Genomic DNA, 11541 nt, shown 5'->3' with positions numbered 1-11541 from the left:
GGTTTGTTGGTGGTGGGGGGGAGGAGGGGGTGTTATAGTTGTCATTGTAATTGTTCGTTTCTTTTTTTTATATATCAAGGATGTTGCTCATGGTAGAAGTCTATTTCATTCTGCCGCGAGCTATGATTTACCCTCACAATCAACTTCCTCCTCTTCTTCTTTCATCTGTCCATCTCTCTAGTGCTTGTTTTGATACTGCTACATTTACTTTTCATAGGAATGCTTGTATGAATCCTTTGATTGGGGTCTTGTTGGAGGGTGACTAGAAAAGGATTTGTAGAACTGTAAGATGATCAATATGTATGTTAAGACTATTGATAATACTAGAACAATGCTGTGCACTTATAATCTAATTGTTCTTTATATTCTGATGGGAAATGTTTCACGAGCACCTGTGCTGGATTTCATTCAGAGTCCAAGGGGATGTGGTGAGGGGAGGGGTAAGAGGAGGTCGAGATTGGGTGTTGGTAGTGGATAGTGAATTGATTTCATTTTAAGTTGTCCAGCTATTGGATTCTGTCTGCATTAATCAAAGTTGGCTAATGCAGATAGGGAAGTAATAATGTAAGTGGCTTGCCCATGATTAAGGGAGGAAAGTCCTGTTTTAGGGAGCAGTTGCATTTTCATCATCTAGAATTTGATAGGGAAACCTTTTTGAGGTTTTGACTCTACTTAATAATCATAATCACAATTCCTAGGATCTATGGACGTTTTCTCTCGACTTCAGATTTCCTTGGATCGAATTGACGGACATTAATTTAGGAATGAACCACTGGTCTCCCTTCTCAGCACAGCCATCAACAAGTCATTCCATGCATTGATTGGTCCGGGTAATCACCAATGAACACAATCATTGAAACCCTCCATCCCTTGTTTGCTCCAGTGAGCCCCGGAAAATAATCCTCTGTTTTTCTCATCCTTGTTTTTCCTTGTTTTGCTATCTGCAGAACACGACATGTGGACAATTTTAAGACCAACGCACCGGATGTAATAATCCTCACCCAACCTTGACCGTTGATCTTAAAGTTGTCCACGTGTCGTGTTCTGTAGGTAGCAAAACAAAGAAAAACAGGAATGAGAAAACGGAGGATTTTGATCCGTGAGCCCCTGGGTGTCCATCAAGTCTTATCAACTTGGCTCTCGTCACCTCCGAAGCCCCAAACTTCTTCCCTCTCTTCTTCCCTTCTCTTGCTCTCTCGACGTCTAATACTTGCAACGTTCCTAAGTTCCCATTCAGTGCCTTCCAAGTTTGCTTCTTCATAAGTCAAAGGTCTTGTTCTATTGCAGTTTCCTCCACTATTCGGAACTCCATTCCCAAAATGATCTGGGGAGAAAGTTCTTACCAAGGCAAGTTGGCCCATATAATCTTATATTTGATTTCTAATTTTTTTTTTTTGGGTAGAAAAATTGATTTCTAAAAATTTGAATGAGAGCTTTTTGCCATGAACAATTGTGAGGAAGGTCTTTAGGTCGAACCTTGGGAGGCCACAGCCGTGGGGTTTCCATCTCCATTTCATGAAATCAACATCCTCCCTCCCATACTTCGCACAGTTCCTGGTGTCTGGTATGGTCCTGCAACTCCAATTCCTATGAAGCAGCCCTTTCAGGTCCTTCACCCATCTTCCCTTTCAGGTCATTTACTCATCTTCCCTTGTACTGATCCTCTCCTTCAATACTTTATCATCATTGCTGAACTTTACATTAGAGAAAAGGTTCTCAGTACATTCTGAACTTCACATTAGAGAAAAGGAAAGAAAAATTTTTGTATTTTCTTATGTTTTCTTGTATTTTGCAAGATATTTTTTGACAAAAAAAGAAAACTTCACCACAACTAGGGTGACTTTTGAAATTAAAAAAAAAAAAAAAAAAAAAAAAAATCTTATTTTGATTCAGGACATACCACGTATAAAGAAAATTTTTATACGTTTTCCTGTTTTTTCTCATTCTCTTGTCTTGGCTACCATACACCGCCTGAATGAGATGAACTTTTTAATACATTCGTCGCTCCCTCGTGCCTCCATGTAATCTCGCCAAGTTATTTGAAAAATTGGTTGGGGAAATGTGTATTTAACCCCAAAAAAGAAAAAGAAAAAAGGGTGATGTGTTAAAGCTTGGGAGCCTGCCTTTTCCACAGGATGATTTCTTTAACAGTGTTAAAAGCTTGGGGGGGCTGTATTTAACCCAAAAGGCTAACGCATTGGCTGGTTAGAGAGAGAAAGAAGAGTAATGCTTATTGATTAAATTAACTAGTTACATGCAGTCTTGACGACTCTGACCCACAATTTTATTTCATCGGTAAATGAATTAGAATTTGTCACAATATGTATAAATGTACTGTATAGGTATTAATTTAGTATAGACCCACCATTCTCCCTGCTCAGCACAGCCATCAACAGATCATTCCATGTATCAATTGGTCCAGGCAAGCACCAATGAACACAATCATTGAAACCCTCCATTCCTTTGTTGTTCCAGTGAGCCCCTGGATGTCCATCAGGTCTCATCAACATGGCTCTCGTCACATCCAAAGCTCCAAACTTCTTTCCTTTCTTCACCCCTTCTACCTTTGCTCTCTCAACTTCTTCTACTTGGACGTTCCAGAGTTCCCAGTCAGTGCCTTTCAAGTTTGCTTCTTCATCACTGAAAGGGCTTGTTCTATTGCAGTTTCCCCCATTATTCCAAGTTCCATTCTCAAAATGGGATGGCGAGAAAGTTCTTACCAAGGCAAGTAAACCCTTACAGTCCTTACAATCGTTGATGTGTTGCAGTACTGTACGCACCACCCTGCGGAGTAGAAAACCCAACTCGTGTTTGGTAAGGTTTGCTTCGTTGCAGAACACGCAACCAATAAGGTTGCCACCTTCGTATATATAATTCTTCCGGAAGAACCAGTGAGCATCAGATAGGATGGCATAGTCCACCATTGGAAGTTTACTGGCCCAGTTGTGGTCAATCCTGTCAAGCTGCAAGTCGAACACCCCAGAGAGAGACCCATTGATTACTCTCTCTTCTCCGACCACCAAGAATTTGGACCAGAAAACCAGAAGAGTGAAATCGTGTGAGGGGAAGTACCATGTCCGTGATCGGTCTTTGGAGTCCTTGTAAATGTCTACTGGAGTCTCCTCCTGCAAGATAATTCAATATTCTCATTAAGTACCAGCAATTATTACTCTACTTGGATTGTGGGAAAATCAATTTTTTGGTTGGGTGAGTCGAGTGTGGATCCTTCGTTGCGTGGATTCCATGTGTGTGAGTCAGTCCTGTACAAGCTTGTACGCGAACCTGATTTGGATCTCGAGTGAATCGCTCGAGTTAGAGTTTAAAAAAAAAATTGATACACCCATCATCTAAAAAATTACAAGACTCAGGCCTGGTCATGCCGAGCACTGGAGAGTCATTTGTTTTGAGTGAGTCACAAAAAAAAAAAGACCGATTCTTGTCAAATTTTAGAAAAAGGTTGTGAGACTTTGGATTTGTAACATTTGCTTGGATACTGATACTTAAATTGTTTTTTCAATGATTTGATGTTGAATTAATGTACGAATATTCTATGTAGTTTATCAGATTTTGTCAATGATTTTCAAACCAAAATCCTTTTTTAATGGTGGAAAATGTCTAATGTTCAACTCAGGCTCACCTCATAAATACATATATATACTGCATGTGTCGAACATGGTTAAAAATTTAATTAAAAGAAACAGGTCCATGTATCTCAGCCATGTGTCAATGCATCATACTGTTATATATATTTTATATTATAAAATGTAAAGGTTAATTAAAAGAACAATACTCGGTCTGACTCGTTCCGAGTCACCAACTACAGTAGTGGGGTTTCTCCTCTTAAGTATCATCTCTAGGACTGAAAAAGAGAATGAATGCAAGGGAAATGGAATTGAACTTACATGTGAGAGGAGACAGAGAAGGGATTCCATTTGGTTGCGAGCGATGGAGTCACCAATGAAAGCAAGCTTTTTGCCATGAACAATTCTAAGGAAGGTCTTTGGGTCAAACCTTGGGAGGTCACAACCGTCGGGTTTCCATCTCCATTTCATGAAATCAACATCCTCCCTCCCATGCTTCCCACAGTTCTTGGTGTCTGGTAATGTCCTGCAACTCCAATTCGTATAAAGTGGTCCATCCATGTCCTTGATCCATCGTCCCTTGAACAAGTCACAGTACTGATGATGATCCTCGTGATCACTACCTGTAGTTAATACACAAGAAAAATTAAAGGAAGGCAAGTAAGTAAGTAAAACCTCTCTGATTATTAAGAAAACAAGAAAGAGATGGATATACCCTGGTCCTTAGGTATGATGGAGATGTTGGTGGTTTGATGGCGGAGATCTTGTTGGGGTTTGGGTCTTAACCTAAAAGGGTTTGGAGAGTAGAGAATGAAGAAAATAAAAAAGGATGAGAAACCAAGTGAGCATAGCAAAAATTTCATGTCCCAGTAGTACTGCCTCTCTTTCCTGTTGTGGTGAAGAAATTTTTGTAAGGTTGCAGGAAGAGACAATTTCATGCTTCCTACCATATCATGGAGATGAGACTATGGACTTGAGAGAGAGAGAGAGAGAGAGAGATTGAAGCTGAGAGGGAAAGGCTTCAATATATATAGCATGACTCTGAAGTGAGGATGGGATTTCATGAAGTGCAGAGGTTAGTGTGATGTAACTGGGTATGGGTATTACTGATCAGTTTGGGATAATAATGGAGATCGTGAGAGTTGGGAAAGTGTACTTGTAGTCATTTTCACCGCATCTCACCGCTGGTTACAAAGATCTAGACTTGTCTCATATAAAAAAGAACCTATAAGGTGGACAAACGTGGAATCTGAGGGTTGGGGGTTATGCGGAAGGGGAATTATATATATTTCTCTCTGTAAAGTAGTGGGGTGCATGGAGATTCAGACTCTTCCTTTATTTGTTTTTTAAATTCTACATTCATTAATTGATTCATTGTCGCAGATATCTCTCGCTTGTCAGTCCCCTGATAAAGCGGCGCAATCTCGCATTGTTAGGAATAAAGGGTGGGTGAGGGCTTTTGTTTTCCAAGTGTCGGACCTTTAAGCTTTCCCATTTCCACATGAAATTACTTTACAGAGAGTTGACCAACCCATCAAAATGGAGAGCCCATAGAAAGAAAAAGAGAGATTTTGCGTGTGTTATGTCTGTCGTTTGTTAGTTGGTTTATTTGGAACTACATGAACAAAAGTCAATAATCAAAAGGCTTAGAACGACTTATGATTTTTTATGCACATGATCAGGATCCTCCATTGATGATGACAACGCGCATGAATTGTTGTATGTTTTGATTTGGGAGTATAGGATTGCGAAAGCATTGGTAGCGACCTGGATTAGATACCTTGTAGTCTATGCCATAAACAATGAGTGTTCGTCCTTAGTCTACATGGATTAGGGGTTCAACTAACGCGTGAAACATTCCACCTAAGGATTACGACCGGAGAACCAAAACTCAAAGGAGTTGATGAGGGTCTACATAAGCAGTGGAGTATGGTTGAATTTGATACAACGCGCAAAATCATAATATGGAGAATGAAGTATGGAGTATGGACAGGGACTAGTTTGTATATTAGGAAAAAATTTCCAAGGGAGGAGCAACATTTTTCCTCACATAGTAGGAAGAAATCTTTCAGAATTTGAGAGGAGCGCAGTACTAGAAAACTAGCTTGCATTTATATGGTGGGTGGGTCTCACTTCTCAGTGGTTTTGTTACATTCATGGTGTGCATCGATCTCGGAAATCAGTGGCAGTGGAGGTCTTTGTCATAAAGCATTGTCCATGCTCCTTGATGTGAAGTGTCTGCAAAATAAACACAAAGACAAAGACCAGACCATCCCTTTTCTAGCGATTTCCTCTATCATCAAGTTGTCCTCTTCACACGATTGAGACAGATGATGATTGTTCTGATTTGAATCGTGGAAAGACTCAATCACATAAATCGACTTATAAAGTGAAGGAACCCAAGACCATATCAACTCATATCAAATCCCATTTGAAACTAATGTGGAGTCAATCTCCCATATGACTGATATAGGATAGTAACAAGCAAGCCAAGGACACGCTTGTGATATGGTACTACAACTTATGTTCACAGTGCCACAGCTAAGACTCCAAATTGAGCCCTTTGGAAGCAATCAAACTGCCAGATCCTACACCTATTTTTGGTTTTCTTTTGCTGGTTTTTAACAGTTTCAATTTCATATGGCTAAATGGTGGGCTAGATTATGTAGCCATTCTGATGATTGGACTGAAAGAAACTCTCTGGATTGGTCGTATCGTATATGAGTATTTATGTGGCCATTCTCATTTGCCTGGTTCACCCTTCAACCATCCACAGCTTACAGCCTTACAGGTATGAGGGACCTTAATTTTGTGGGCAGCTCTAGTCATTGGGCTTTGGCCCATTCTAATACAATTTCCAACACAGTCGTCAACATAGTTACAAGTATCCGAATCGGTGTTTATATTGGTCTCAACAATACTGATACGAGGGTCGAATCGGGGCATATTAGGTCGATTTGACTGAAATGATCTACTTTTGGCTAACCCACCCAATTTATATCAGTATCGCGTACTAAGGATATCGATGTGGCCAATACGTCATGATACTGATAAGTGAGAAACATGGTAGTCAAGCAACAGAAATGAAACATTTTGCTTAAGGAAAGTTTTGGCTCAACCTGGTGGGTGGTGATCCACTCGATTCACTATTTTTGTGGCTTCGTAAGGCTACAACCCAGGTCAGCTAGATTAAGCCCAAGATCATCGACCCTAGAAAAAGCCCAAGTGACCTCACTTCAAAACTTCAAAACCGAGGTGAGTTAATATTAAGAAGGCCCACTTGGTATGCAAGAAGACGCCCAAGATCTTAATAGTTCAAAACCGAGGTACGTTAATAGGGCCCAGTTTTGAGTCAAAATATAAGGCCCAGTTGGTATATAAAGACAACCCATGTCTTTCTCATAGCACGAAAGAATATGTAATAATTTAAAGAAAAAGCGGGATCAAGGGGAACCGTCTCCGTCATGATCATTTTGCGAGAACCCCTGGGCCTGGTACTGGGCTTGGGCTTGAGATTGATGGAAACCTCAATTACGGATACCTATGAAGTGAAACCTTAAAGTCACATCATCCAAGATAGGGGTGTCAATTCCTAAACCGAACCGGTAAAACCGGCCGGACCGAACCGATAACAACCCGGACCGAACCGAACCGAAGCCTTATTGGTTCGGTTCGGTTTCAAGTATTGTAACCCCAAAACCAAACCGAACCGCACCGAAAACCGGATGAACCCGAAACCAAACCGAAACCGGCTCAAAACCCGGACCGAAACCGAAACCAAACCGGTAAGAAACCGAAACACTCCAAAATTCATTTAAAAAATCAAAATTTGAATAGTTTTGTATACATTTGTATGAAAAATCGAATCCAAACTAGACCAAAAACCAAAACCAACCCGGTTACAAATCGATTTAAGAAACCGAAGTTCAACAATTCATCATTTGGTTGTTTCCTAATGGCTCCATACCGGTTTAAAAAACCGATCCAAACCGAAATCAACCTAATAAATCCAAACCGGTACCAACCCAAACCCAAACCGCACCGAAGCCGACACCGGACCGAAACCGATAAATCCTTAATGGGTCGGTTTCGGTCACTTCCAAACTCACACCGAAACCAGTGGAACCGGACCGAAACCGCACCAAACCGGACCGTTGACACCCCTAATCCAAGAGGACATTTTTCATATGACTCTAATAAAAGGCTCAATCTGTCTTGACCAAAAAAAATAATAATAATAAAAAATAAAAATAAAATAAAATAATAATAATAATAATAAAATAAGATAAACGGCTCAACATATACATTAGTAAGGGAAGAGTTTTATGTCTGGGGAGCACAACTCTTGCGTCAGCTTAGGGATTAATGAGAGCGCCCATGCAAGCAGTGATATTTTTAACTTTCATAGAGAGCGGGCTAGTCATTTTACAAGAACATGATGTAGGAGCCATGTACCTGGACAGGCTCTTTAATTTTTCTAATATTTGTATGTAGAAAATTTTCTTAAATGGTTTTTTTTTTTTTTTTGGTAGAAATTTTTACACGGTTGTTATACCTAATCCAAAACAGGGTAGGGTCCGGAGTGGTTCTCGGCTGTTCTGGGGGGATAGGTTAAGCAAACTCTTATAAATTTTTCTCTTCAGATGGATTAGCTTTACCTAAATGGATGACTTTTGAACTAGTAAATAAGGTTAAGAGTTGGCAAAATCCAACAAATTCCTGGTCATTTTTCGGATGATTTAATTTGAAATCAATGGAGAATCTGACTTTGTAACTGATTTGGAGTTTTAAAACCTTGCAAGTAGTTGTCAATGAAGTTTTAATTTCTATCTTTCATATTTCTCACAAATATTTAGTTGAATGGTCCATGTTAATGTGTATGCATATATCAAAAAGTTTGACCAAGAAACCACTAATGTTACAAAAATTATATAATTTTCTAATGAATGTAATTGTTTTTTTAAGCTAGGAAGAAACTACCAGCAATTTTTTTTATTAATAAATTGAAATGTATTAAATCCAATTAGTACTCATTAGTATTGTAGCGGCTGTATTAGAAAATCTTATGATCTTGATGGGTTAATGTGAAGTTTTTTTTTTTTTATATATAAAAATTGACATGTTTTCAATTACCTATGTGAAATAATAGAATTTATTTTTTATCATAAAAATTATTATATCAAAAATGTAAATAGTAGTACAATTGCAAATTATTTAACACCTTAAGGGGTGGGCAAAAAACAAATATTTCTATACCAATGTTGTCAATGGCAACACATTACTGTTGTACGATTCCATGAAAATAGGTCACCACACATTACTATTACACTATTTTATTATTGTTGATTGCTTGCACTAGTGGTTGGCACTTCTCCTTTAAGAGTGTGCTACAAGGATCAAGTCCTGAATCCTGATTAAGCCCTGCCCTCTTGATAGCATCTAAGTCACAAAACTATTTGTATATTTTCAGCTTTCCCAAAAGGTTGTGGTCCTATTGGACCCTCATTCTTGCCCCTTTGTGGATGATCTTTTCTTTTGACTCCTCTGTGGATCCCTTGTATAGCTCTTAGTGGTCTCCTTTCACTATTAAAAAAAAAAAAAAAAAAGGGTCAAGCATAACTTTTGCAATTCTAAACACCATGGTCGCAACAAATATATATCTATATATTGTTTATATGAATATCAAAAGTCAACTTTGTAATATTTATACTAAATTATTTTAAAATAAAAAAATAAAAGAAATAATTAATTTGTCGGATGTGTAAAGACTTTAGTTAGTTGGAAGGGGGATTAAAGGAAAATACAGTGAAATTTTCCAACTTAAAAAATGGACTTTTGTAATAATATCAAAATCATTCCATATTTTTGTTATTAAATTTCACTATACTTTACATTCAAATCCCTTTAATATAAGAAGTAAAATAAAGATGACATGTAAATTGTATCATTACTAAATATGATAAGATATTTAAGTAAATTATACACTCACATTGGATAATGATAATAAAATTTTCTCTTCTAAGGATTGAAAAGTTTCACTTCCCTTCCCCTTTAAATCCGCTTACAACCAAACTTTGCAAGAAAAAAAGGGGGAAAGATTACGACAGGAGCTAAGAGTCCCAGAAGATTATATAGGTATTGCCATTGATAGTTTCGACCCTGAACTAATATTGATATAGATACCAATACCAATATGACTTGATTGAAATTAAGCCAGTATCAAACATAATTTCAAAACTAACCCATTTGCCCAATTCACCCAATCTGTATTGGTATTGACCTCGCCTACCAATCATTTTAATACGTCCGATCTGATACCAATTATTAGAATCATGGTCCCATACTACAAGTCTTATACATCAACCTCAGGGAAATCAAAAGACTAAGAAACGTTAATAGAAAGGAAACAAAACTAAAAGGAAAAAAGAAAAGTTGTTGACGGACATTGAGAGTGTGGTGGTGAGTGGTGAGTGGTGAGTGGTGAGTGGTGGGGAAGGGGCAATAATTTTCCTTCCAACAAAAAGCTAAATGGAAGCCATAGTTGATATAATCGCTCTTTGTTTATTTCAGATGAGAGTAGTGATTAGGTCACTTGCAGGGATCATATCACATGAGAAGAAAAGCATTGAGTGGAATTTATGATAACACAAAGGGAGGAGGGAAAGCATTATCACAATATCTGAATTAGACAATTTACGAGAGAGAGAGAGAGAGAGAGAGAGAGAGAAACCTGCCTTAGATACCTCTTGTGCTAAATAAATATTGCTGAGTATATAGCTAAGTATTTTTGAGCATGCAAAAATCCAATTTCTATTTAAAATAAATTAATAAAATATATAGAGTAAATCCATTTTCGCTAAAAAAAATTTAAGAAAAGATTAGAATTAGATATCCCCAGTGGTGATTACTAGTTATAACAAACTGTCCACATCTTAATAAAAAAAAATTTTATGTTTTTTGGAGGGATTCTATGGTATGACCATGGTTTTAGGCATTGATATCGGATCAGTCATATTTGTCGTATCATATTGGTATTGGTTGAGATCCATCCCAATGTCTGACCGATTCAATACTGGATATCGATATCAAAACAAGTGTAAAATTGTTTCTAAAAAAAAATATTTTTTATTAAAAATAAGGATAAAATTGACTAATTCAAATCATTACGGCCGATTGGGGCTGATATCATCTCAGATATCAATATTCCATTTTTTATTTTGGTAGTATGTTCCTCTAAACCACAATTCATGATATCCAATCTCAGCTCCGTTGATCAAAAAAAATTTCCGTGACAACAACTTAGCATGGTAGGTTTGTGCCCTGGTCGTAGAATTTGTTGTGGTTACTTGGCCTATGGACCCTCGATAGGAATGAAAAATAAAATAAAATTAGAACAATGTTGTTGAAAAACTTAAGGCAAAAGTTTATTTATTTCTGTACTGTGTTCTCCTAATAAACATGATTTTTAATATCAATTCATAGGACAAAAGATTTGTGCACCAGCAATTGAAATTTGACACTACATGCAGACATCCCTCTTAAGACCCAACATCTCCCCACGTAGTGTCTTATATTCTCTCCTATTTTAGTGTTTCCCAGATTTACACTGCCCTCCAAGATCCAAAACTGCATCGAGCGCTCCTAGTCGTTGGATGCTCACTAAATCTCATCGCTCCTAACCATTGGGTGCTCAGTAAACCTCATCGTTCACTACAAACAATTTGAAGTGGCCAAGATCACCATAAGTCTTATCTCTCTTCAAATATTTAGGAGGAACTCACATTATAGGTAGAGAAGGCAATGGGGCAGGTTAGAGCAGGTTTCTACCCAGCCCCACCTCTAATGGGTCAGACATGGTATAGCTGTTTTCGAGTTAAGCTATGTATGATCTTAGAAATCCCATATGATTATTTTATGGATCAAGTGTGTGTGCGTGCGTGTGTGTGTGTGTGTGTGTGTG

General features: G+C 38.0%; 1 protein-coding gene across 1 annotated transcript; it reads right to left on the bottom strand.

Annotated features, from left to right (window-relative positions):
• Window positions 1-2208: 2208 nt before the first annotated feature.
• On the bottom strand, window positions 2209-4823 carry LOC122077331 (protein ALTERED XYLOGLUCAN 4-like). The gene is made up of 3 exons (XM_042643253.1): window positions 4297-4823; window positions 3903-4204; window positions 2209-3125 (listed from the first exon to the last, which is right to left on the bottom strand). The coding sequence occupies exons 1-3, from the start codon at window positions 4529-4531 to the stop codon at window positions 2346-2348; spliced, it is 1317 nt and encodes a 438-aa protein (XP_042499187.1). The 5' UTR covers window positions 4532-4823; the 3' UTR covers window positions 2209-2345.
• Between the last annotated feature and the right edge of the window lie 6718 nt (window positions 4824-11541).

Source organism: Macadamia integrifolia, chromosome 4 (genome assembly GCF_013358625.1).
Source record: "Macadamia integrifolia cultivar HAES 741 chromosome 4, SCU_Mint_v3, whole genome shotgun sequence".
Taxonomy (NCBI): domain Eukaryota; kingdom Viridiplantae; phylum Streptophyta; class Magnoliopsida; order Proteales; family Proteaceae; genus Macadamia; species Macadamia integrifolia.
This window is presented reverse-complemented; position numbering and strand designations above follow the sequence as displayed.

Bases quoted from the DNA above. Each gene is read 5' to 3' on its own strand.
- LOC122077331 (XM_042643253.1), bottom strand. From the start codon at position 4,531: ATGGTAGGAAGCATGAAATTGTCTCTTCCTGCAACCTTACAAAAATTT. The intron at 4,205-4,296 runs GTATATCCATCT...TATTAACTACAG, and splicing joins CATCATACCTAAGGACCAGG to GTAGTGATCACGAGGATCAT. The intron at 3,126-3,902 runs GTAAGTTCAATT...ATTATCTTGCAG, and splicing joins TTCTCTGTCTCCTCTCACAT to GAGGAGACTCCAGTAGACAT.